The following is a 26,693-nucleotide window of genomic DNA, read 5'->3' as shown; positions in this document are numbered from 1 at the left end:
TGTAAGGCAAACGCCCTACCCGCTGTGCTATTGCTCCAGCCCCCTATTGCAGCATTATTTACAAGAGCTAAGACATAGAACCAAATGTTGATAAATGAAGTAGATATATGTGGATATACAAAATGGAATACTATTCGTCTATTAAAAATAAAATTTTGTCATTGAAGCAAAACTTGAGGGGATTCTATGAAGCAGAATAAATAAGGAGAAAGACAAATATTGTATGATTTCACCTATATGTGCTATATAAGCAAACAAAACTAGTGAGAAGACAAACCAAAATAAAGAATAAGCCAAACCAACATTCCACACCTCCATCATGGAAACCATCCACTGGCCTAGCTCTTCAGATTCATTACTAAATCTTAGAAGAGATGCAAGCCAAGCCACTAACATGTATGAGGATACTAGTCTCCCAGATGAAAATGCTGGGGCACCCTCGGGAGGGGGAGGGCTCAGACACTGCCCTGCCAAAGCCCTGGCGGCCACACTCAAACCCACCAGCTGCCACCATGCCATTGGCCCAACTCCGCTGCTGCTTGACTGATCTCTGCAGAGTCGAGAAAATTGACTTGTAAAACCTACGAAAATTCTAGGTACACCAGTTTTCAGGCTGAGAACTCTAGGGTCTTCTCAGAGGAGGGGCAGGCAGCCTCCCACCACCCTATCCCCTATACTTCTAGGGCCCCAGCAGGGCCCCACCCCACATCCCACACCTGCTGTCACATAAATCCATCAGCTCAGTTCTTCAGATCCTGGAGTTTCTGGACCATGTGGCTACATGGCTGCAGAAACCTCCAAACTCCACAGCACTGACATCCCAGTAGTGACACACCAGTTAGATGGGAAAGTAACACAGCAGCCAACCAGAAACAAAAATAACAAGACTCAACTAACAACAAACAGCTTAGTAAACCCTCAAACTTAATAAACCCCATGGTGAGATACAACAGTTTTCATAAATGTACTTTTACTGTAGCATCGTGCCTGCTAAGTGGGCAGACATGGCGGGGGGAGGGGGTGTATGAGAATGCAGTGAGGAAGGCCACTCTGGTGGTGGGATTGGTGCTGGAGCATTGAATTCCCAAAGCAACTGTGTGATGAACAACTTGTAAACCTTGGTGTTTAAATAAAGTGGAAAAAAAAAAAAAGAATAAGCCAGTGGACATTGAGAACAGCTAAAGTTACTAGCGAGGAAGAGGGTGGAGAGTGAGAGCAAGGAAGAGAGGGTCCATTGGTGGTGGGAGCCCTCTGTCCCCACCTGGTTCTCTTCCCTTTGTAGTTGTTGTCATCATTGTTGCAATGTTGGGGGTTACACATGTGGCTACAGTGTTCACCAGGACCACATGCTCTGGACTGTATGTATGGAGATTCTTGCTGTGGCACCAGGGACATGAAACATGCAAGGACCAAACTCCGCCTCGTACCTGCAAGCATGTGCTCCACCCTAAGCCACACCCCCGGGCCTTTTCTTATTCAACAACATCATCCTTGAGATAAACAAAGGCACTAAAAATATCTGGTTCAAGATTAGCACTTTTGGGGGCTGGAGCAATAGCACAGCAGGTAGGGCATTTGTCTTGCATGCGGCCGACCCAGGTTCGATTCCCAGCATCCCATATGGTCCCCTGAGCACTGCCATGGGTAATTCCTGAGTGCAGAGCCAGGAGTAAACCCTGTGCATTGCCGGGTGTGACCCAAAAAAAAAACAAAGAAAAAAAGAAAAACCCAAAAAAACAAAAAAAGATTAGCACTTTTCTATAGTTGGACCTAGAAACTGGGGTGAAGCTGCAGAGCGGTAGGAAATGGCCACTGTCCAGCCACGTGCTCATACCAATAGCTCTCTGGCTTTATCTGCCAGCAGCATGGGGGCTCCACAGCCTCACCAGCCTGTGGTGGTTTTCATCTTCTCTATTATGGCCCATCTGGTGGGTGTGTAGAGGTATTCCATCTGGTCAACTCTTTGGGAACAAAATGCTTTTGTTTCCATGGTAGGGCTGGAGAGGTGTTATTGTGGATAGAGCGCTGCCCTTGCATGCAGCTGACCCAGGTACCATCACTGGTACCATACATGGTCCCCAGAGCCATGCCAGGAGAGATCCTTGAGTGCAAAGCCAGGAGTAAGCTCTGAGCACCCCCAGGTGTGCCCCACCCCCAAGTACACAAGCTCCCCCTAAGGATCTGACCATCTTCCAGAAGCGCAGCTGCTCCCTCAGGAGAAGAATAGGGATGTGTGGGGAACGGGTCACTGACCCACCAGCTTCTGGCCAAGCAGCAGAGGAGCAGGGCCGGTTCAGAGCAAACAGACGCGGCAGGACTGTGGGGGCCAGACCGTGACAGGCCTTCCACCACGTCCTCAGTGCCGGAGAGGGTCTTGGTTGCTTTGGGGAGCCAAGCTTCAAGGGAGGGCTGGCCTGCCTGCCCTTCAGCAGCCAACCATGTCACTGAGGAAGTTGTGGTTTGCACACAGGGGGCCAGCGCCCTTTGGGATATTCTAGAGGTAGCCCTAAACTCAAACTGTATCCATACTTGAAAAGCTTCCCTGCCTGCCTTACCAAGCTGAGGCTGCGAGTTCACTCCCCAGTGCCAATATCTGCTTTCCATGAGACAGCTCTGAGGAGGTGCCCTAGCTGTGTGTGTGTGTGTGGTCACTGCCACCAAAAGAAAAAAAAGAATAGACAAGTACCAGCAACGGTGGCCAGAAGCACAGCCCCCAGCAAGCATGCTGGGCCACAGTCATGAGCACGCCAACGCCCGCAAATGACCACACTCACGGTATGAGTGTGACCCCGCAAGCACCATAAACAATATCCAAAAGGGAAGGAAGGAGCAAAGGGGACGGGCTGCGGAAACCCCCACCCCACCCCACCTCCCACAGGAAACATGACTGTGGGCGGCAGTGGTGGAGCCTATGGCTCCAACACCATTGACCTGAACACACTGCTGTTCCCTCAGGGACAGAGCAAGAGTATGGCCATGCTGGAGCCCATGGGGAGGCCAGGCTCCAGATCTGACAGTGCTCAGGAGTAACTCCTGGTTGGGCTCAGGGACCATACATAGTGTCTTGCTCACTATGCTATCTCTCTGCCCCCAAACCAGCTTTCTGGCATCTCTTTGTCCCCATAGGGGAACGTTCAATAAAACGTGTCCTTGTATGGCCCCGGCTCCCAGCCTGTCATCTTCCTTTGTCCTTCCTGGAGTCTGCTCACGGGCACTGTCAGCCTAGGACTGGCTGTGGGGACACATCTTCTGCCCTCATGGAGTCTGTGTCCTCTGGCTGCCCTCCCGTGAGTAATAGGCACCCAGCAAGAGAGCCCCCCTCAGGCTCCTGTGTCCCAGAGGCCCTGCCCTTTAGAATGCCCCAGGAAGACCAGCCTTTGTTTCCCCCAACCAGGCCCCATGTGTGAGCTTGCAGCAGTATGTTCTAGAAGTATGGGAGCTGACTCACTGACTCAGCCCTCAGAGGTGAGGGCTCGATGGCTTACTGCCCTGCAGGGCTTTGCCTTTCAGACTGTGTGTGTGTGTGTGTGTGTGTGTGTGTGTGTGTGTGTGTGTGTTAGGGGTGGGGATGGTTCTCCCTCAGGCATGGGTGGAAAGATGGGAACCAGATCCTTCTGGTAAGGAGCCCACGAGTGCTCGCACTCCCAGCCTCTGAGCTCCCCGCAACTTTGAGCTTTTACCCTCTATTTTCACAAGTTCCCTTGCTGGCTTTGTGGCTGGATCCCTTTCCACGTAGTCATGGTAAGTCCCACTGTGAAGCAGGAAAGGAGGATACTCCTGCTCTAAGCCCCTCAACCTTGCCTCGAAACCATTTTCAGGACAGAAATAGGCATCCTGAGATAGAGCAACCTCACTGTGGCCAGGCCGGCTGGCCCTGCTACCCGCTCTCCTCACACCCCTTCCTGCCTGCACCCCAGCAAGAGTCTAAAAATACTCTCTTTCCACAGAAGGTTTTTTTTTTCCACTGGAGAATGTGAGCTGTTTGGGGAGGGTGGGCGAAAGGGCAGGAGAGCTGCGGTATTGTGTTCTCAGAAGGTGTCGGAACCAGTGGCCAGGCCTTCGGCCAGATTCTGTGTGGCAGGGCAGAGCCCCAGGGATCCTGTCACTGGGAATCGGAAGTCTGGTTCTGGGTCACCCGTGGAATGGGACAGAAGCTTCCTTTTGTTTGAAAAAGAAGAATGGAACCTATCCCTCAAATCAGCATTCCCTTATTGACCTAAGATTTGATGATTTGAAACACTGTAGAAACTTGAAGAGTACAGAAACAAACAGAATATGGTTCATGTTTGTACAAGCTTCTAGTGTGGGGGTTGGTAGACTCCAAAGGAATAAAAGAGATAAAAGCCTGGATTTTTCTCAGCTTTTTCCCCCTCATTAGATTTCCTCTGGGCCTCTCAACCCCCTAGCACTGTCAGCACAGACAGGAAAGGGGAGAATTATGTAAGGAGCAGTGAAGTCAGCGCTCTGTCATTAACCCTCCAGCCTGGGGACCCAGACCCTCAGAGCAGCTGCCACGCACTGCGCTCTGGTCGGATGCCTGCAGCACCTCCAGGGACCCAGCATGAGCGGGCCTTGCCATGTCTCCCTTGAATGATTTTTTTTCCCTTGGGCGGGGGGCGGGGGGGTATAAGAAATGGGCCACTGCCAGCAATATTCAGGACTTACTCCTGATTCTGTGCTCAGTGGTCATACCTGGCAGTGCTCCGGGGACCATATGTGGTGGTGGGCTAGGGCAAATGCTTTAACCCCTGTACTATCTGTCTCGCCTTTGAGTGAATTCTTGATTAACAGCTGAATCAAGCTCTTACGAGGGACGCCTGCTTTAGTTAGCCCTGTCACTTACTGTGTTGCTAGTCTAAATGGCCATCTTCCTCTGTTCTCCAAAATAAGACAAAAGGGACAGTTAGTAACTGAGAACTGAATTGAGTCTGTCTAACTGTAGGTTTAGTCTGTCCGTTTTACGTGTGAGAGAGTGGGGGCCCATGCACCAGGTGTGTCTGACCTTGCTGGAAGAAGAGAGAAGCGCAAGTGTCAAAGCAGAGACACGCCATGCTCTGGGTTTCCCCACTCCTGCTTTTCCACATATGGCCGTGCCTTTAGTGTGCTCTTCCCATCCCTCTGGTGGCGTAAGAGTCGTGCTCAGTAGAGAATGCTGCTGTGGGCATCTGCTCTGTTAGCAGCTGCCTCACCCAAACCATGGGGCTCCTGTGCCGGGGTTGAAATAGTGTCAGGCAGGAAGGGAGATTAGCCAACACTGCCTGATTGCAAGTAACAGATGCCCATTCCAGCTTGTCTGGACAGAGGAGAGCCTGTTGTGACAAGGTGCAACTCCCAGAACTCTAGGGGAATCGCTGGACCTGGGAAAGGACAGAAGGGACGAGGCAAGCTCTCCAGATTCTTTTCCCTGGGACTGGAGTGATAGCACAATGGGTAGGGCGTTTGCCTTGCATGCGGCCGGCCCGGGTTCGATTCCCAGCATCCCATATGGTCCCCTGAGCACCGCCAGGGATAATTCCTGAGTGCAGAGCCAGGAGTGACCCCTGTGCGCTGCCGGGTGTGACCCAAAAAGCAAAAAACAAAACAAAACAGATTCTTTTCCCAGTGTCTGCACCTCTTCACACAACCACCCACTGTAGCTATCTGGGCACACAGGCCACGTCTCTCCATCGCTGCCTCCCAGGACCTGTACTGATAGAGGACAGTTCCACCTGCCCAGAGAGGTGTGGGGATGTCCTGGGGGAAGAGCTCAATTAGTCCTGGGACTAGAGAGACAGTATGTCAGAGAAGAAGCTTATCTTTTGTGCAGGCGACTCAGGTTCTATCCCTGGCACTACTATGGTGCCCTAAGCCCCATGAGGAGTGATCCCTGAACTCACAACCAGGAATAAGCCCTGAGCACAGTGCCAGGAGTAAGTCCTGAGCACAGCCGAGGCTGGCCCCAAAACAAGCCAAACGAAGAATCTGACTGTCCCAATTTAGGATGTGTTTCCCCCACCCACTTCCCCCGCTGTTGTAGATGTTGGGGTCATGGTGTTGACTTACTGTTTGGGAAGATGCCCAAAGATGCGCCCACCAACTGGAGAACAGTGATAGCTCTTTAATCCTCATTCTCTGCATCTCAGATTTAGCTGGGCTGTTTGTCCTCCACAGAAATGCTGGCAGGAAGTGGTACCAGAAAGAACCATCCGTTCTCCACTCCCCATGCTGCCTGTGACATTGGCTCAGACCCTAAAGTTTGGGCCCTCGTGTGAATGCTAGAGCATTTTGAAGCAGGAGTCACAGGACTGTGGTGACTGCCAAGGCAGCTGCTGGACAGGGCTCAGGGGCCTGGGGCGGGGGAGGGGATGGGCCTTGCTGAGCTGCTCTCAGCTGGCATGTTCCCCACAGGCCACTACAGCCACCTTCTGCTCCACACAGACTCCAAAGGGAAATGTTGGCCAAAAGGGGCTGTTCCCCGCCTCGGGCCTCAAATCCCCACATATGCAAATCTAGTAGGTGGACCAGGGAAAGCTAGGCAGACAGTAGTGTTTGTAGTAAGTGAGATGCATCAGTTGTAATGAGCAAGGCTTTTTGGAAACTGACCTTTTTAACTTCAAGTGGGTCTGTTGGTGAGAGATAGAATTTCTGTGACTGCGTCAGGATTGGCTGGAACGCACTGCTGAAGCCTGGGAGGCAGTTAAACTCGTGACAACAACAGAATTGGCAATGGAGCTGCAGGCACCAGATACTGTGCCTCCTCGCCTGGGTACGTATGAGGATGGGGTGGCTTTGAGTAGCCAGACCTTGTTTCTAGGAAGTCCTTTGAATATAATTCTTAGATTTATAAATATATTTACATTCTATAGCCCCTAAACAGCAGAGTATTTTTAAAAACTCTTTGAAGAGCTCCGTGAGTCAGTGATGAATGACAGGCTAGGGAAACAATTGTTGTTTCCTCTCTGTGTCACGTTTTCATTCTAGGGAATCCGGTGGTTTTGCTGTCCAGTGGCTTTTTTGATGTGAGCGGTAACAGGGCACTCCCAACTCCCCCCCCCCCCCCCCCCCAGCCATAGATGACCGGCTGTGCAGGGCATTCTCAGCTTTAGTATTCTCTGATCCGCTGAAGACACCCGCGTTAGCCTGCAGTCCCTGTCACCCGCCCATTTTTCCTTCCCTTCTGCTCTGTTTGCCTACGGTTCGTGCCTGCACTGTTGAGAGCCATGCGAGCTCTGTGCTGAGTGCCTGAAGCCCAGCCTGACAGCCAGCACAGTGAGGCGGCCCTTCACACCCATCGGGGGATTGATTTCCTTGCCATTAGGGAAATGCCTGCATTTTCGGATGCATCACACTGCTTAGGCGTTATTTCTCTGTCTCTTCTCCAAGGAAATACACCATGCCAGATCCAGTTTTCTGTTTCTGTTCACGCTCACGCACCGTTGAAAACCAAGATTTGGCCAGCTGCATGGTGGCGGCATGGCAGGAAGCAGGGAGGACCGGGTGGGCAGCCAGTTTACATGCCAGTGGAGCAGAGCCTGCCCCCTGCCAGAGGCCTGGCCACCTCAGCACTCCAGGCACCCATCCTGAAATGCTTCCTAACCAGCCCCCTTTATCCCCGCAGGCATGGGCCGACGCCTTCCGGAGCAGCCCTGACCTCACTGGCGTTGTCCATATATATGAGGAACTGAAGAGGAAAGGGGTCGAGTTTCCCATGGCCGACCTGGATGCTCTGTCTCCCATCCACACACCGCAGCGGGTGAGCGTCCAGCTGGCATTTTCTAGAAAAGACCTATTGCAGAACGGGCAAGCCACCTCCACCACCCTTCTGCTACTCCGCGTAAATTATTCAGCTTGTCATCAGGCTTTCTTCAAGCTCTGGGGCATTTCTTGTTAATAACAAGGGGGATGCAGGAGGCAGACAGCTGGTTGACTGGTGATTAAGTGGCAGCAGCGTCCCCCCACCCCCACCTTTTCATACTGACTGGGGAACAGCAGAGTGATCTGGGATCGATTTCAGTGTTTTCAGGGAAATGGCTGTGTGGGTGGGGCCATGAGAGAAGGGTCATTAACACCCAGGGATTCTGGAGGGGGAAGGGAATGCTGCCACCTTTGAGGCACTAGCAAGTACCTCAGCGTTGGCTAGGTGGCAGAGAGGGCTGGTGACATCATCTATTCTGGGGCAAGAAGTGACTGTCACTTTTTTCTTTTTTTCTTTTTCTTTCTTTCTTTCTTTTTTTTTTTTTGAATCACACCCAGCGATGCACAGGGGTTATTCCTAGCTCTGCACTCAGGAATTGCTCCTGGCAGTGCTTGGAGGACCATATGGGATGCTGGGGATTGAACTCTAGCTGGTCGCGTGCAGGGCAATTGTACCCACTGTACTATCATTCCAGCCCCAACTGTCACTTTTTTCATCTGTGCAAGTCAAACGAATGAAAAGTGGACTTTGGGCTGGAGGAATCGGCCTCCATGCAGACCCCCTTGAATTTTGTCCGCCTTGGGTATCAAAGCCAGGCAGAACCTCATTGCATTTTACAGCAAGACAGCTCTGTGCATTACAAGTCGGAGGCCATCTCTTTCATCCCCTCACCCAGAAATGAGTCTCTACAGTGTGGGAATTAGCCCCTTCCCCAGGAGAGGGCTGGGAAGCCATCAGGGACTTGGAGAGGCCCCTCATCCCAGCACACTTCCTGCGGGTGCACCTGTGCAGGTTTCTGTGTGAACAGTTAGCATTCAAGAGGGGATCTGAGATACCCAGAGGGAAAGCACAGGAATTGGACTTCCCAAAGCATTCTTTTTATTACCGTCCCTTCCAATCACTTACTCTGCTTTGTGGAATAAACATAACCTGTTTCGTTCTTCTAGAGTTACAGAACAGTGGTGTTATTCCTATCATTGCAAAGAAGGGTCCGCCGTATATTATGTAATTATTATTGATATTAGTCTACTCGTAAAGCCCAGAATATAGTCTTTTGATACCAAGGAAAGAATTGTGATTAACCAAATTTAAGAGCAGCGCCCTCCTTTAGGATCCGAGGCGATGCTGATAATGGGAACCACAGCCAGTCTTACAGGCTGCCTTTCCAGGTCACTCTGGTTGTCTGGGAGGGACAGGCAGGCCACAAGCCACCCCCTTGCCTCTCTGTAGGCTGCCATGGTAGGAGGTGCTGCCTGGGTGGGTAGATGCTAGGCCCCGCCTCACCAGGAGCCCAAATGAACCGAGACTTTGTCGTTGCCATGCTAGAGCGTGCCTGAAGTGGATCCCGCCACGACCATGCCCAGGTCCCAGTCGCAGCAGAGGACAAGCACCGGCTCCTATTCCTCACCTTCTCCCGCTCCCTACTCTACTCTGCAGGCCCCAGCCCTGAGTGTCACTGGGCCCATCACAGCCAATTCAGAACAGGTACTTGCATACTTCCGGGTCACAGCCAGCTGTCCTCCTTCCTCTTCCAGGGGACTCTAGCTCTGGGCTAGTCCCCGACTCCTCAGCCGAGGGCTCACAGTGCAGTGAGGACAGAAAAAGACAGCAGAGCAGTGTAGCCATGCTGCATGGGGAGCAGGGCCCAAGCACGCTGTGAGCCCAGGCGGTTTAGGAACGGACGCTGTGGCAGGCTTGAAGCCACACCTAGTGGTGCTTGGGGATGGAGTGATGCCCGGGATTGAACCCAGACTTTCCATATGCAAAGCCTGTGTTCTAGCCCTTTGAGCTCTTTCCCTGGTCCACATCCAGTCAGATGGAATGTGTGCTTTACATACAGGAGATTTTGGCCCAGTCCCTGATACTGCACATTCCCCTGAGCACCAGTGGGAGCAAGCATTGAGCCAGGAGTAGCCTCGGATATGGCCAAAATAAACAAAAAAGGTCAAAATAAAAAGAGAGTCTTCAGGGAAAAATATCTATCCAATTTTTATATTTTAAAACTGTATCTGGGGCTAGAGAGGCAGTACAGTGGGCAAGGCACTTGCCATGCATGTGAGTGACTCAGGTTCGATCCCTAGCACTTCATATGGTTCCCAAGCCTGCCAGGAGGGATTCCTGAGCTCAGAGCCAAGAGTAAGCCCGAGCACTGCCAGTTATGGCCTCCAAACCAATAAGTAAATAGTAAAACTCAGTATCTGTCTTGATAGCAAAGTCATTATTGGGCCAGAGAGAGTACTGAGGTTAAGGTGCTTACCTTGAGTGTGGCCAACCCTTATTCAATCTCCAGCATCAGATACGGTGCCCTGGCACTGCCAGGAGTGATCTCTGAGCACAGAGTAAGCACTAAGCACCAATAAAATTGGCCCCAAGCCCCAAAACAAACAGAAACAATGTCATTATTCTCACCATTCCGAAACTCTATTTAAACAATGGTCTATGAGTGGTTCTGTGAATCAGGCTGCTGTGGCAGACCCGGCACATTTCTGTTCTTTGCCTGCCCCAGGATGGGCTGATGGGGTCCACATGGCCTGTCTCTGGGTTCCGGCTCTGAGTCTCCCATCACTGGATGGGACAGCGATCCTTCCTCTCACACAGGGCAGTTAGAGCTTGGTGACAGCTGGAGAGAACCCAGGATAATCCCCCAGTGCCAGGGATGCTGCTAAGGGAAGAGGCTGAAGCCCGTTGCTGAAGTGTGAGATTCACAGAGCTTTCTGCCTCAGTTCACTGGATATTGCCTTCCCTTCTTTTTTGTTTCTTGTTTTGTTTGTGGGAGGAGTGTTTGGGGGCCACACCCAAAAATGCTCAGGGCTTTTTCCTGGCTCTATGCCCAGGAATCACTCTAGTGGGTTCAAGGGACCATATGGGATGCCGGGGATCCAGGCCAGGTTCGCCACATGGGAGGCAAGTCTGGTACTTGCCTTGTACTGCCCCTCAGGTCTCTGCCTTCACTTCTCACCCACAATGATGGGTATTAACTTCCAGTGAGGAGCTGGGAAGAAGGTCCCCGTGGCCAGAGAGTGATGCTCCCTGCAGTGGAGAGGGAGGCGGACGGGATGGAAGCTGGGTGGCCGGTGCCATAGGAGATGATCAGGACACCATCCAGCAGCCATGATCAAAGGGGTTCTGGAGAGGTACAAGTCTTGCTCCTGGTGGCGGGAGTAGGAGCAATGTAGAAACCAAGATTAGCAGGCTCTCAGCCTTGCCCCAAGGATACTCTTGGTCTCGAATTATCCTGCCTGGGGCTCCCCTGGCCAGAAAACTCAGCTCAGATGGGGCACAAGCATCCACCAGGAAGAGGCAGAGGCCTCTCAGGCCTGGCCTGCTGCCTTGGTTGGCCATTGGTCATCTATCTCCCCAGTAAGCACTTACGAAACCTCCTGTCTCAGGCCTGGTGCCCAGGATGCATCCAGACAGGGGCCCGCAGGGGAGGCAGGAAGGCTGGGTTCAGGGAAGCAGGGGAAACCGAGAAGGTATCACAGGGAACTCTGTCGGAATGCACTTAGGAGCAGTTGCCCAAGAGAGCCCTTTGGGATATTCTAGCCTGCAGGGGACCAGCTCCGTAATGAGCTCTGTGTTTGTCAGCCAGAAAGACTTGTTCATGAGTTACTCACAGCACTCTGGGAGGTGGCATTATTACCCCTTTGGTATAGGACGGAGCTGCTCTGCCACGAGGCCATGCTCTTGGGCATCTTCCTCTCCCCGCCGTGTCTGCCGTATTTGGCCTGTCTAGCAGGGATTCCGCCATCACTGAGTCATCCTTTTGTGTGTTTGGTGGGGTGAAGGGGGAGCAGTTTCAATGAGATTCCTTTGTAGTGCCACTCAGTAGGTAAGTTAAGGGCCTGCGGGCACAAGATGCCTTAAAGGGGCGTGGAGAGTAAAGGAGCCAAGCCCAGGCTGTACACAGTGGCCAGCACGTGGGAGAGGCCACGTCTGGGCCCAGCGCAGGCCCTGGGGAGTTCTGGTGGGTGGGAGGGCGTTTGTGGAGTGTTCAAGGGTCATGTTATACTTTGGCAGGTAGTGGGTGGGGGACTATGGGTATGGATTATAAACTCCTAAGCCAGTGCTTTTCACAATGAGGAGCTGGCTCTGAAGGGAACAGTGGGGTCTAGTGTTGCTGCCCCTTGAAAGAGCAGAAGCAGGCCTGGGACGGCAGTTCCCCACTAGGGCCAGGGCTAAAACCAATTGCACCTGAACTGCCTCAGTGTCCCAGGCAGAGTTGACAGGCAGGGCCTTCTGGGAGGGCCTCCCCCCCTTCCCCCCACCCCCCCACCCCCCGGTTCCTCTCAGAGCTGCAATCACCCTCACACACTGGGGAACGTGCTTCTGTCCCACACCTAAAGGTCACGAGGATTGGGACCCTTGGCCAGAGATTGGTTGGCTGACCTCCCTGCTCCTTCCCCGGCCCCCACAGATTGCTCGGCTGCGAAGTGAACTGGACGTTGTTCGAGGAAACACAAAAGTCATGTCTGAGATGTTAACAGAAATGGTTCCTGGGCAGGAGGACTCGTCCGACCTGGAATTGCTGCAGGTGAGGCCCGGATTGTAGAACCGTCTCCAGCAGAGAGGTAGGAGGGGACTGGGAGCGCTGCTTGTTGAAAGGGCGTGTCAGGCCCCCTCAGCCTCCCGCTTCCCCAGAGCACGCGGAGGTCATTATCCAGGCTCCCAGGTTGGCCTGGATAACTTTTCTTCATGATTGTAGAATGCCAGTTGCAGAATACATGCCCATTGAAAGAATAAAAATGAAAATGATAATTCTCCTGATCCCAGCATCCACAAATAGCCACTGTCAGTATTTGAATGTGTTCCTTTAGACTTTTTCCTATGCTTCTTTTAAATGTAATTGAGATTATATTATGTGTATGATTTTATGTGTAACTTTGCTCTCAATATTATGTGAAAAATAGTTCTAGCAGGATGCCAGAGAGATAGGGAAGGGGTTAAGGGACTTGCCTTATATGTGGCTAACCAGAGTTCTGTCCCTAGTACCGCACCTTAGCACCACCAGGAGTGATCCCTGAGCATAGTCAGGTGTAAGCACTGAGCCCTGTCAGGTGTGACCCAAAATGCCCAAATTAAAAAAAAAAAATGGGATCGGAGTGATAATACAGCGGGTAGGGTGTTTGTCTTGCATGCAGCCGACCAGGGTTTGATCTCAGGGTTTAATCCTATATGGTTCCCTGAGCACCACCAGGAGTAATTCCTGAGTGCAGAGCCAGGAGTAACTTCTGAGCATCATCATTGTGACTCAAAAAGAAAAAAAAAAATAAAATAAAATAACAATGATTTGTGGTAGCACCTCTCTGCCTTTCCTGTGGGTTAGGAGCCCTTCTAGGCACAGCTGACCACGCTTCCCTCCCTGCCCTCCCCAGACATCCCTAAGGCTGAGACAAAAACCAGAGGTTCCTTTTCTTTCTTTTGTGTTTGTATGTTGCACCACACCCAGCTTTGCTCAAGCCTGGGAGCAGCTTAGTGCTTGGGGGTCACTCCCGGTGATGCTGGGGGGAGGATGCAGTTCAGGGGAGTCGAACCTGAGACTCCTACATGTAGAGCACGTGTCCTAGCCCTGTGAGCTCCCTCTGGGTCCTTGAAGCTCCCTCCGCCTCTCAAAGCTAGAAGCATGGCTGTGACGGGGAGGGTTCGGGAGAAGGAGGGACTCCCTCTGGAGGACCGTTCCCAGACTGTTGGCGGTCCTGCCTCAGCTTGTCTCCAGAGCAAGCCCTCTCACAGGTGGCATCTGTGGAAATGACCGTTCCCTTCCTTCAAGGCTGTGACCTTCTGGAGGGGTGGAGGAAGGATGCTGGAAACTCAGCTGCCAGGTCTTTCAGCAGGAGGCGAGATGCTTGAATAAACAGAGCAGCAGCCAGGCGGGCTTGGCGAGCCGGTGTGAGCGCATCAGACACGCCGCTGCTGCTATTTTTGTCTGGCACTTGGAGCCATCAGTCAGTGCCTCACCTCCACCCTGTGCTGGGCACAGATTCGCTGCCCACGAAGGCTCAGCCCTGACTAACACTTCTTTTTCAAAACATCTGTGTGCTGTAGCTGGTCGTATTGAGGGTCTACTCCTGGCAGTGCTTGGAGGACCAGGCAGTGCTGGGTGTTGAGCCTGGGGCCTCCCACATGCCAAAAAAACACATACTCCAAGGGCGAGAGTGAGAGTACAGCAAGTAGGGCGCCTGCTTTGCACTGGCTGACCTGGGTTGGATCCCTGGCATCGCATACGGTCCCCTGAGCACTGCTGGGAGTGATTTCTGAGTACAGAGCAGGAGTAAGCCCTGAGCATCATCAGGTGTGGCCCAAAAGAGCATGTACTCCAGCGCTTCCAAGCCGAGAGCACTGCCTTGAGACAGCTCATGCAGAACCCTGAGTGGGCTCTCCTGGCTTCCGGCCGCCCACCCTGACGTCTACAGTAGAATGGGCCCGCCTCAATTTCACAGGCCCAGCTGCCTCTCTTCAGGGGATGTCATGGCCTCCCTTCCACACTTGTGGGGGTTTTTCCTTGCAGCCCCCCAAAGCACAGTGTCTGAGATTTCCCCAGAAGCTGAGTTGGCCTCCCAGTGGCTTTGTGCTGTGTCAGCCTCAGAATTCCTGCTGGCAGGGGGTGGCAGTGGACAGGACTGAGCTGGTGGGGGACGGGGGACGGGGGTGAGGGGTGAGGGGGCTGAACGAAGCCAGCATGCTGTCAGGCAGCGAGAATACCCTCAGCGTGCAGAAGTGCATATGTGTGCACGTGCACACCTGTCCCAGTGCGTGCCTGTGTGTTTTAAACAAGCCCATCATCCAAGACAAACAGAGCCTAATCTCCTGGCGTCAGCTCGGTTTTCAAAAATAGGTTTGCTTCCCATGACGTTTTCCTTCCCTCTGTTTTGTTCCAAGCCTCCCAACCCTCACTGCTATCTTATCAATCAAGCCCAGAAAGAGCGGCTCCGGGTGTCGGCGGGAGGCTGCTCTCTCAGCGCCGACTGCAGGGAGTCAGGCTGCCCTCTGAGAGCAGGCCAGTGCTGACGGCTGCAGGCCCCTCCTCCGTCATCCCTGACACTGTCCCTCCTCCTCTTCTCCTGATGTTGGAGGCCTGCCAGGCGAGGTCTCCCGAGGGTTGGGGCTGACCAAATGGTGATCCTTCCACAGAGGAAAATGCCAGTCAGCTTGGAAAGTGAAGCGGCCAGAATGTACCCAGGACCCTCTGCTAAGCTGGAGGGTAGCCAGCTGCTCAGGGTAGAAGCGTGTGTCCTCTGCCCACAGTGCTGGCCAAGGCCATGGAAATAAGCACATTTGTCACTCACCCAAGTGTTCACACCCACAGAAGCTGCTTCCATCTGGAGGCTCCATTTCTGGGTAGAAGGTGGAGGAAATGGAAAGAGAGGAAATTGGAGATGTCTGCCCAGAGCACCAGTGTGGCCACCCATAATTATGGTCCGGATTGCTTCCTGCACCTGGCAAAGCACTTTCATATGTAGCTCCCTGTCTCCCCAGAGAGCAGCCAGGAAGCCATTTGCCCGAGAACTCACGGGTGGGGGAGGGGAGGCTGAGACCACCCCACCCCCATCAGCTTAGCTGAAGCAAGGAGCAAGATGCTGGAGGGAAAAGCACCTCCAACTCCACACGCCAACTCCAACCCCACTCCCTCCCTCCGGGGGAAGTAAGACCTTTGCTGCACGGCCAGCCCATGTCTGGACTCAGATGCCCTCTCCAGCAGCTGGCCTGGAGCCTGCCTCATTTTCCTTAACACCTTCGGTGACAGACAGTCTGTCAGCCCATGAAAGCACTTCCGCTCCCAAGCTCACTGTGCAAACAGACTTTGGGAAGCAAGAGAGCCAGGCAGAAAGAGCAAGAGTTTAGGAGCCTCTGTGTCAATTTCAAGCTGACAGCTGACAAACTGGGTGATGCTCAGCAAGTCCCCTGCCCACCCCACCCCCACACCCCCAAAGATCCGGAGTGCTCAGTCTCAGCATGGAAGGATGGAGGATCATCTATTTGAAGTGCTGTCGTGGGTCAAGAATGTAGCTCAAGTCGTGGCCATTTGCTTTAATTTTGCCTGGCACAGTCAAGTCCCTCACGCCGCAGCTGGAGCTTCTGTGATTCCCTCCCTCCCCACACACACACCCCAGACCCCCACCCCCCGCCCGACATGGCCTGCCACACGTCGAGCTAAAGGCAATCTCCTATTTTCCTGCCTGTGCTGCCCCAGTCTAGCCCCTTCAACACCAGAATGAAAACCAAGTCCTGGTTCACGTCGTATGTGCAGCTTGCCATTGGATGTCCGTGTGGTACACTGGTGGCAGCTCTCCCTGTAGGTGACCAGGCAGTTTTCCACAGGTAGTTTCCCGCTCTCTGCTGACACCATGAGTCGTGTCTTCCCCACCCTGCATTGGGCCCCTGAGTTCAGGCATGAGCTGGATGGCCTGCCTTGGTCAGCTCAAGTTCTCATCCCGGGAAACAGCCATGCAGCCGACATCTTAGAATCCTTAAAGATCGTGATCCTGCCCTTTAGCACCCCCACGCTGTCCTCAAATTAGCCTCCTGAGCTCTGTCTCCTTTTGATAATAACTTTCAAAGACCCAGCAATGTCCCCAAACTGGGCCCCCCTACATGGCCAGCCATCAGATCACAAAGCAGTCTTTCTCCATGTGCTTCTTCCAGCAGCAGACGGTGAGTCCCCTCGCTTCTTGCATCTCATTTCAGCAAAGAACAGGGAGGGTGGCCAGGACCCTTTCTCGGGAGAAAGTTGGCTTATTCTACATGTTTGGTTTCCTGATTTCCCCTTCCTCTCCCACAAAGAGAATTTCTCCCCCCTCCCCTACGCTCGGCAGCTGTAGAAAGTAGATCTTCAGGACCTCATCCCGTATTCCATAGAACTTGGAGAGGGTTCAGAGGAAACCCATAAAGATGATTAAAAGATTGTTTGGTAAGGTGGGGATGAGATTGTCCCTTGAAGAGAAGATGAAGGAATTGGAATTAATTAGGAGAGAGGGGCTATTTTCATCTGATATCCTGATGGATGATGGGCTTTTGCACAAAGAACCGTCACCAGCTGTTCTCTCTGTGGAGAACCGGAGAAACAAGGAGGCCAACTCTGAAATCTTCAGCGATCAGGAAATTCCTAGCCCAGCTGGTGCACAGTAGGAAGGAGCAGCTGGGCCAGCTGCCGGCTGGAGGTGTCCTCAGACAGGGAGAGTCGCTGTCTGGAGGCGGGGGTGGAGGAGGCCTCGCCGCAGGGCCTGCTGCCGCTCAGGTGTGGGGCCGGGGAGGCCGCGCAGGGGCCTGGCTGGGGGATGTGATGGTGAGACTTTCATCTCCAGTTCTTCCTCTCCCTTTCAATTTCTTTTGCCCTCTTCTTTTTGCCTTCCGATTTAATTTTTACAATGTTCAGGGTCACACCTGAGGGTACTTAGGGGCCACTCCACACTCTGGGCTTCAGGAATCACCCGCAGCAAAGCTCAGGGGATCATGTGGTTTCAGTGATGGAACCTGGGTCTCCAAGATGCAGAGCTTGTTCGCCGCCCTCTGAGTTCTCTCTCGCCAGCTCCTTATTTAATATTTCTGAAAAGACAACAACTTCAAAAGGGGCAGCACAGGGGCTGGAGAGATAGCACAGCGGGTAGGGCGTTTGCCTTGCACACGGCCGACCCGGGTTCAATTCCCAGCATCCCATATGGTCCCCTGAGCACCGCCAGGAGTAACTCCTGAGTGCAGAGCCAGGAGTAACCCCTGTGCATGGCCAGGTGTGACCCAAAAAGCAAAAGAATAAATAAATAAACTTTTAAAAAAGCGGGGGCAGCACAAAGATGGTAAAACTTCTCCTTCAGGCTCCAGAGAGCCCTGGAGACCCCTGCTTTGGAAGCCCCAGCCTACCTATAGAACCTTCTGGTCTGTGGAGACTCCCTATGAGGTGTGAGGCTGCCTCACCTTGCACCCCAGCTGCAGTCGGTGGGGAGAGAGGAGGTGAAGGCTCCAAGGGGGATGTTTCTGACCTACCCTCCTTGGGCTCTCTATATCCTGTGCCCTTGGCTCTCATTCTTCCTCTGACCCAAGGTCATGATGCTTCTAGAGCTGTAGGAACGATCGAGAACTTTCCGAGTATCTTCGTAAAGTGCTCAAATCCTTTCCTCTCCCAGTGGATCCCCACGGAAGTGCAGTATCTGGAGAGGAGGGAAGCAGAGGCAGCCCGGCCACCCTGGGTGCTGTACGGGCGCCTCACTGGGGTCCAGTGGTGCTTCCCCGCTTCCTCAGGCCCTGAGGCTGGGCAGCCACTCCTCCACTGACAGTGCCCTGGGCGTTTGGTAGGTCCTCCGCAGTCCTCCAAGGCAGTGTTTCTCACCTGTTTCTGACCGTGGCCCTCTCCCATTCTGTTTCTGTCGTGTTCCCTGCTCTCCCCAACCTACCAACTGGAATGTGCTGTGGCCCCAATTTACATGATTTTTGCCTGTGGTCCCCTTGAAATAGTCTGAGACCCACAGGGGCCACACAGTGCCTGCTTAAGAAATGCTGCTCTAGGGATTGGTCCACTTCTCGTTTGACATCACTTTTCCCCCTGTTTGTTTGTTTTGTTCTCTTTGGGGGCCACATCCATCAGTGCTCAGGGCTTACTCCTGGCTCTGGCCCAGGGCTCACTCCTGGCGGGCTCAGGGGACCATATGGGATGCCAGGAATGAACTTTGATTGGCCACACACAAGGCAAATTCCCTATCCTATATATTATTGCTCCAGGCCTGGCCTTCAGTTCTTGGCAGGAAGTCCCAGCCAGATGCACTGTAGAAGACTGAGAACATGATGTGGCAGCACTGGGGAGGGGGTGGAGAGGGGTGCATCCAGAGAGCCGCGAGAGCTTGAGGAAGGAGGCTGATAGCAGGGTCCCAGAAAACATTCTGAGTGGATAGGGAGATGGCAGCTGGGTCAGTGCGGGGAGAGCTGGCCCCTTAACATGTTAATGTGTTGTGCCTGTGGGTCCATTCTAACATGCCCTATGTGGGAAGTGAGGTGTTGGCCATGAGGTGTTGGCTGGGGAAGCATCCAGGGCCTTGAAGGATGAGGAGGGATTTCTAAGATGGGACAGGATATTGCAATCGGAGGTTCAGGGGTGCCTGGGCAGTGGGGGCCAGTGCCTGAGGTCGTGTGCTCTCCAGCTAGTCTGAAGTGCTTGGAGAAGGCTCACAGGCTCTAGGAAGTGACGTCACAGGCTTCTGCAGAAGCAGCGTCTGGGCCTGGGGTCTGCAGACTCTGAGCTGCTCCCAAGGGCGGGGTCTGACTCAGCTTCGCAGCTGCAGCCTGGGACTCTCATCGCCCCTTGGCAGCGGGGATGGAGTGCAGAGCATTGGGTAACGTGCACTGAGTGTGGCTGCAAAGAGCACAACCTGCCTGCATTGGTTAATTCTCCCCCAAACACTTAGGAGTGACTCCCGTGTGTCAGTCCTGGGGAAAGAGGAGAAGAGGCATGTCTGTCTAGATGAGAGACACTCCACCCCCACTCCACAAGGACCTCATGTGATGAGCACATTCCTGATGGCAGTAGGGAGGGGCCGCTTAGGTGGGCCTGCATCCCTGCTTTGTGTGTCTGACCACATTGGCTGCCAGTTGGCAGATGATTACTGGGCCAATGCCCTGTGCGTGGCTTAGCCCAGGGCTTGGGGGCATTCCCCCACAAATAATGATGGCACCTCCCTCACATTTATGATCTGGTAGGAGGGGAACCTTCAAGCCAAGGAAACCAGATGGTGAATCAACATGGAGAGCAAAACAGAGAGTGTGTATGTCTGCTCAGGCTCCAGCGGTTGCTTCTACCAGAATCCTCTTCCCTGTGCTTCCTCCCTGCCCCTGTTGCACCAAGTCATCTGCTTTTTTCAGTGTCCAGGCAGGTGGCGACAGCCAGGTCTCCCTCGTCCGAAGCCCTGTGTGTCTCAGACCATTCCCTCAGGCAGGCCCGGAGTCAGGGAAGCAGCTGCGGGACCAGCCTACAGCATTGCCAGCTCTTCCCTGTCTTGGGGCCCGTGTGGCAGACAGGTTGGCTTCTGGGGAGTTCCACCTGCATGTCTCTGTGAGTTTCTATCAAGCCCCTCCTATGTCAGGGGAAGTCTGCTGAAGCCCAGCCATATAGCAGTGAAGTCGGTGGGCCCCTACAGGTGGCTTCTGAGAGATGTCCCTTTCTCCCGAGCTGCCTCTGCCATCCCGGGACCGGCTGGGAAAGCTAGGACTGGTAAAGTCTGCAGTGAGCCCCTGCATGGCAAGGGTTAGAGCCGCCCAGCTCCACCAGGTGATCATCAAGCCACACCTGTTGTCCGCTTGGTTTTCTCAGCGCGGGAGTTGATCCCCCACCCAATTTCTCCCTGTGGACTCAGGCTGGAGTGAGGAGCTGCTCTTTGCAGGAAAGGAAAGCCAGTCCTAGCCTTACCCAGGTATCCAGGTCTTTGTCCTATTTCACAGAAAAGATTTTCAGGCGTTAACAGCAGTGAAGTAAAAACAGATTTTGTTTGGAGGTTTTTTTGAGGAAGGGAAGGAGGGAGAGCAAAGGGAGAGTGAGTAACACACTCAGAAGAGAACACGGGCTTCTCCAGAGATGGAGAGAGCCCCACTACACATCTCAAGAGGGGAGATGTGGGCAACACATGTGCTCAGCCATGGGGGCACAAGCAGCACATGGGCTCAGGGAGCATATGCACACCTTCCTTTAGTTCAAGGTGAGTTTTATCGGGTTTTTCCCAAGTTACCTCATGTAGGGCTTCTAGCTAGGTAAGAGTCTGTTGCTAGTGTGATTGCCAAGGATATCGAGTTGGGAATGGTCGATGGTCTTCTTTGAAATTCCTTTCCTTGGCCTTTGTTCCTGCTAAGCTTCTCTGGGAGGGGGTCCCAGCCTTCTCTGGGTCTGTTGGCACCAGGTGAGGGTTTTATCAGGCCTCTGAGCTCACAAGGTGGGCTTTTTGTAGTTTGGGGCTTATTGGTTTTATTGATTCCCAAGAATTCCATTGCCATGGGAGGGTGGGCCCTCTCCTATCTACCTCCTACATTAGCATCAGGGGCTGAATTTGAGGGTGGGGAAGCTTCCAAGGGTGGAGAGTGTTCCAGTAGCTTCTGAGGGTAGACAGTGTTCCAGTAGCTTCTGAGGGTGGACAGTGTTCCAGTGGTGCCTGGCAGTTCCTGCAGGTCTTTAGCCAGCCAGGGAACCTTGTGGCTGGGCCTCTGAGCCCTCAGCAGGTGACAGGCTTGCCAACAGAGTGCACCAAACGCAGACATGAAACACGCTTGTGCGGTGGCCGGGGTGTCCATGCACCACAACCATCATTTTTGGTGATTGATGGGGGGGTGGTAACTACCAGAAATCAAATCCAGTCACAGCATACACCCACCCCTGAGCTGCATTCTGGCCCCAAACTGATCCCATCCTTTTGGACACTCTTTTACTATCACCATTTCAGTGTGCGCTGTTTTGGGGTCACACCCAGCAGGGCTCAGGAGCTGCTCCCCATTCAGTGCTGAGGGGCTCCTCCTGGTGATGCTCATAGGTCTATGTGGTGCTGAGGCTCAGTTTTGACCCCGGAGCTCCTACAAGCGCTTCAGCCCTTAGAGCTGTCTACCCAGGCACACCAACTCATACTCTAAAGGACCACACCCTTTCCACCCAGAAATCCCACACCTGGGGATGCATCCTGTGGAAGTGCTGGCAGGAATGCACAAGCATTTATATGTACAAAGGGCTTCACTGTCCTATTTGCACAAGTCAGAAAAGCACAGCCACCACCTCAACACCAGTGACAGAAGATTGGCCATCTACATCGTGATACACAAAGGGCAATCTGGGAGGGCCAGTGGCAAAGGTGTCTCAAATGTCAGGTCGGGGAGAAAAAGCAAGTTTGGGTGGGGATGGAGAGAGAGTCCAGTAGGTAGGATGCTTGCCTTGCATGCAGCTGATGCTGGTTTTAGCTGGACACTAATATAGGGTCCCTGGACCCCCCCACAACCACCACCAAAGTGATCCCTGAGTACAGAGCCAGGAGTATGCCCTGAGAATGCCAGTTGTTACCTGGCAACCAAAATGTAAATGTTACAAAAATCATGTTCTTGTATTTTTAAAACAATTTGTATAAATGTACAGGGGGAAACATCCAGCACACATGAGCCTGGATGTCTGTCTTAGGGAGGGAGAGGCCATCTGCACAGTGGCAGGGAGGAGAGAGGGAGGGCCTGGAGCTCTGCCGCCCTGCACACAGGGCCCGCCGCGCGGACAAGCCTGCGTTCCTTTCCGTGTACATCCTGGCAGAGAAGGTGGAGCGCGGCACAGCGCCCAAGCCGGCTGCCCCAGTGCATCTGTTCTAGGAGCTGAACCGGACCTGCCGGGCCATGCAGCAGCGCATCGTGGAGCTCATCTCCCGGGTGTCTAACGAGGAGGTCACTGAGGAGCTGCTGCATGTCAATGACGACCTCAACAACGTTTTCCTCCGCTATGAGAGGTGGGGCCACCTTCTGGGCTCTTCCTTCCCTCTCCCCTTGAAAAGATTGTTGCCATAACAGAGGGATTTCTTTCATAAACAAAGGGGGGAGAGAGAGAGAGATTAGAGTTGGAAAATACTCATCAGAGATGCTAATTTGTTCCCAGATGACAGGAGAAAATGCCTCTTGCTCTCCTGGGAAGGGCTGCAGGAAGTGGCTGTGCAGATTAGGCTCTGCCCTTTGTATGCCGCCATAGGCTGCTCTTCCTCCCCGCCCCCATCACCACCCTGTCCCTGCAAGGGGGGCATTGAGGGGCCTGTGAGCCTTGGAGCTTTTGCACCTGCTCCTTTGAAGATCCTTTGAATTCGAAAAGGATTAAAGGGGGAAAAAACTCTACTAAGGAAAAAAGATTTCCTCTTTGCCATCTTTAACAAAAAAGAGGGGGAAAAAAGATGCCTGCTTCCTTTGCCAATGTCAATCTGGAGAACTCGGAGGAGCAGGCAGGGGTGAAGAGCTGGCACACTGCTACTCATACATTCACACACACTCACACACACATACTCACACACTTATACACACACACACTCACATACGCACACATACACTCACACACGCATCACACACACACTCACACACACACACACTCACACAGACACATGAGTGCACGCACACACATACACATTTATTTCAGGTCTTTCTGCAGCCAAATTCTTTTTGGATTTGAGGTAGCAAACTTGCAAAGTCTTTTCCTTTCCCAAAGCCTTTGGGGGAGCAGGGTTCTGGGGGTGGGTGCCAAGTCCAAATGTCTCATTCGGCGATCAGACCCACAGGAGGCGTGATGGTGGGCAGGGTCCTCCAGCCCACTCCCTGTGATGTCGGTGGGCCCCACGGGTGACTTATGTGAAGCGGGGAGGAGAAAGACGGTCACTTTCTCCCCAACCGCCCCTGCCACCCGGGACCCAGGGTTACTGGGTTCTTGTCTCGCCTAGCAGGAAGGAATTTCAGGAGTAGACAAGCAGTGAAATAAATAGATTTTATTTGGAGGATTTTTTAGGGTGTGGAGGGGGAGAGAGTGAGAGAGTAACGTACTCAAGAGAGAACACGGGCTTCTCCAAGGGCGGAGAGAGCCCCTACACTCATCCTAGCATTAGACACGAAAGCATGAAAGTACACATCTCAAGAGGGGAGATGCGGGCGACACATGTGCTCGGGTACCACGTGTGCTCGACCACGTGGGCGCAAGCAGCACATGAGCTCAGGCAGCATATGCGCGCCCTTCTTTTGTTCAAGGTGGCCTTTATAGGGTTTCTCCAACCTGCCCCCACGTGGGGCTTCTTCCCAGGTAAAAGTCTGTTGCTAAGGAGGTTACCAGGGAGGATGGGAGTGGTGGTCTTCTTTGGGCTGGATCACATTTTAATCAGATTAAGGGTTTGAGGAACTTCATGGGGAGGGGACCTATATCCTCAGGGTCTGCAGATGTTCTTATCAGGTCTTTATTTTCTGTATCGGCAAGGTGGGTCAGTCCTAGAATTCTTCCATGAAACTTTGTTAATCCAAGTTTCATTGCCAAGGGCCTTTCCCTATCTACCTGCCTACATCATATCCCCCCCTCCCCCAGAGATTTCACCACCTTAAATCTTTAAGGGGAAAATGGTCGGTGGTCCATCTTCTAAAGCTGCTTCATGCTGACAACGGACTTTTACCTGGGAAGAAGCTTCACGTGGGGGTAGGCTGGAGAAACCCTATAAAGGTCACCTCGAACAAAGGAAGGGCGCGCATATGCTGCCTGAGCTCACGTGCTGCTTGCGCCCACGTGGCCGAGCACATGTGGGCTGAGCACATGTGTCGCCCGCCTCTCCCCTCTTGAGATGTGTACTTTCATGCTTTTGTGTCTAATGCTAGGATGTGTGTAGGGGCTCTCCAGCCTTGGAGAAGCCCGTGTTCTCTCTTGAGTACATTACTCTCTCTCACTCTCTCCCCCTCCACACCTTAAAAATCCTCCAAATAAAATTTATTTATTTCACTGTTCGTCTACTCCTGAAACTCCTTTCTGCGAGGCGAGTCAAGAACCCAGTAACCCTGGGTCCCAGGTGGCAGGGGCGGTTGGGGAGAAAGTGACCGTCTTTCTCCTCCCCGCTTCACATAAGTCACCTGTGGGGCCCACCAACATCAGAGGCCCACCGACATCACCTGGAGACTCAGGGGTCAGCCTTTCTGTTGGCTCAGGGTCCTATGATCAGCATGACTTAGGAATTATGTGACACAACTAGCAGCTGGGGTCTCACATCTCTCTGCGTTTGTCAGGGGATGCACTTTACCTGATCTTCAGTCATGGCAGTAGATGTGCAGCCTATATGTCTGATGAAGGAGCACTGCGCTAAGAGCAGGGGCTGCTGCATGCACCTGCCAGGGGGTGGTCGGAGCAGATCTGGTGCCCAGACCTGGGACCAGTCTTCCTCCCTCTCTCTTCCTCTCCCTCTCTCCCTCTATCTCTCCCTCCTCCCTTACTTCCTTCCTCTCTCCCCCTCTCCTCTCTCTTTCTCCTATCTCCCTCTCCTTCCTCTCTTCCTCTGTCTCTTCCTCCCTCCCTCTCTCTTCTCCCTCTCTCCCTCTATCTCTCCCTTACTCCCTCCCTCTCTCTATCTCACCCTCCTCCCTCTTTCTCCTTTTATCTCTCCCTCTTCTCTCTCCTCTCTCTCTGTCTCCTTTGGGGGCCACACCCAGAGGTGCTCAGAGTTTATTCCTGGCTCTGTGCTCAGGGGTCACTCCTGATGGGCTCAGAGGACCTTATGGGGTGCCGGGTATCAATCTCAGGTTAGCTGTAGGCCAGGCAAGTGCCCACACAGTCCGAGCCCTCCAGCACCCATCCCCCCCACTTCCACCCCGTCCCAATCTCAGTCCTATCATTTGGTTCCAGATTTCCCACTTTTTTTTTTTTTTTCAATTTATTTAGTCACCATGAAGTTACAAAGTTTTTCATGATTGGGTTTCAGGCATGCAGTGCTTCAACATCAATCCCTTCACCAGTGCCCACTTCCCTCCACCAACTCCCACCCCCACTCCCACCCCGGACTTTTCACTTGAAGTAAAGCTTGACCTCTGTCCCCCCCTTTCTCTTTGTTGTTGTTGGGGTCGGGGAAAATGGGTGATTTGGAATTTTTAAATATGCAGTTTACACACACACACACACACACACACGCACGCACGCACGTACACACACACACACACCTCACAATTCCTCTTCTACTCCCCACTCAGTATGACATGCCTTAGGTCTGGGAGAGGAGAGTCAAGCCCATCCTCATCCAGTTTGCCCAAATGACCAGGAGAAAGCGGGCCTGGAAACCCTTCCTGCCTGGGCCTAAGTCTTTTGGCGACTGTCCCAGGGCTGTGCCGGCAGACCACGGCCGTGCCTGCCCCTCGCTCATTCTACCCATAGGTGTGGGCACACACAACAGCCGCTTTTCCCAGCAGAGCTTTGAAGAAGGGGGGCTGCTCTGGGTGATGGGGTGCTGGATGTGCCTGACCCTCGGGGATTCCGCTGTGGATGTGTGCACCCCACCTCCGAGCCGCACCCGGAGCCTAGTTGGCCTTTGCCAGCCCTCCCCCAGGAAGTCCTCTCTCCTTACTCTGCCTTTTCCCCCATTAGGTTTGAACGATACAGGTCAGGCCGGTCGGTTCAGAATGCTAGTAACGGAGTGAGTATTCCTGTAGTCTGCTCTTCCTCCACGAGTTGGCCTTACTGGGCTTCACCTGCACCATCCCAACCCACCGGGTCAGAATATCTGGGGGTGTCAGAGGACGGGCTCTGAGGGAGCCTGAGGAAGGAGGGGAGCAGAGAAACCCCCAGTCATAACTCACCCGCCACTGTCCTCCTTCAAGGGGAGAGGGGGTCTGCCGGGCCCAGTGCAGAGCCCTGGGTGGGTTCGGAGAGGCGCCTTGTCATGAACAGTGCATGTGGGCGTCCCCCCTCGTGACCTGCGCAGTGCCCACTGTCTGACTCACCCTCATCTCGCCTCTGACAGGTGCTGAGTGAAGTAAGTGAGGACAACCTAATAGACCTGGGACCTGGCTCTCCCGCCGTGGTGAGCCCGATGGTGGGGAGCACAGCTCCGCCTTCTTCCCTCTCTTCCCAGCTCGCGGGCTTGGGTGAGTACCAACAAGGGGGCCAGGGGCTTTCTTTGAAGGCCACTTCTTGAGTATGAGACTGAGCTGAGGGCCCCTTTCTCCTACCTCTGGTTTTGTTTTGTTTGGGGGCTTGGCAATGCTCATGGGTTACTCCTGGCTCTGTGCTCAGGAATTACCCCTGGCAGTGTGTGGAGGACCATATGGGGTGCCAGAGATTGAACCTGGGTCTACGTGCTGTGCTGTCTGTCCAGCC

At 53.4% G+C, this 26,693-nt stretch overlaps 1 protein-coding gene across 5 annotated transcripts in view; it reads left to right on the top strand.

Moving 5' to 3' along the window:
* Positions 1 to 26,693, top strand: part of TOM1L2 (target of myb1 like 2 membrane trafficking protein) — a 152,381-nt gene that overhangs the window by 105,509 nt on the left and 20,179 nt on the right. For 4 of the 5 annotated variants that reach the window (XM_056136909.1, XM_056136908.1, XM_056136907.1 and 1 more), the window contains exons 5-10: positions 7,598 to 7,732; positions 9,221 to 9,379; positions 12,309 to 12,425; positions 22,199 to 22,332; positions 25,962 to 26,010; positions 26,338 to 26,461. In XM_056136909.1, coding sequence (XP_055992884.1) covers positions 7,598 to 7,732; positions 9,221 to 9,379; positions 12,309 to 12,425; positions 22,199 to 22,332; positions 25,962 to 26,010; positions 26,338 to 26,461 — 718 coding nt within the window. The remainder of the gene's footprint in view (positions 1 to 7,597; positions 7,733 to 9,220; positions 9,380 to 12,308; positions 12,426 to 22,198; positions 22,333 to 25,961; positions 26,011 to 26,337; positions 26,462 to 26,693) is intronic. The other variant, XM_056136910.1, reaches the window with a different exon arrangement.

Source organism: Sorex fumeus, unplaced genomic scaffold, assembly GCF_029834395.1.
Source record: "Sorex fumeus unplaced genomic scaffold, SorFum_2.1 ptg000122l, whole genome shotgun sequence".
In the NCBI taxonomy this organism is placed as follows: domain Eukaryota; kingdom Metazoa; phylum Chordata; class Mammalia; order Eulipotyphla; family Soricidae; genus Sorex; species Sorex fumeus.
The sequence above is the reverse complement of the archived record's forward strand: the minus strand, read 5'-3'. Positions and strand labels throughout refer to the sequence as shown.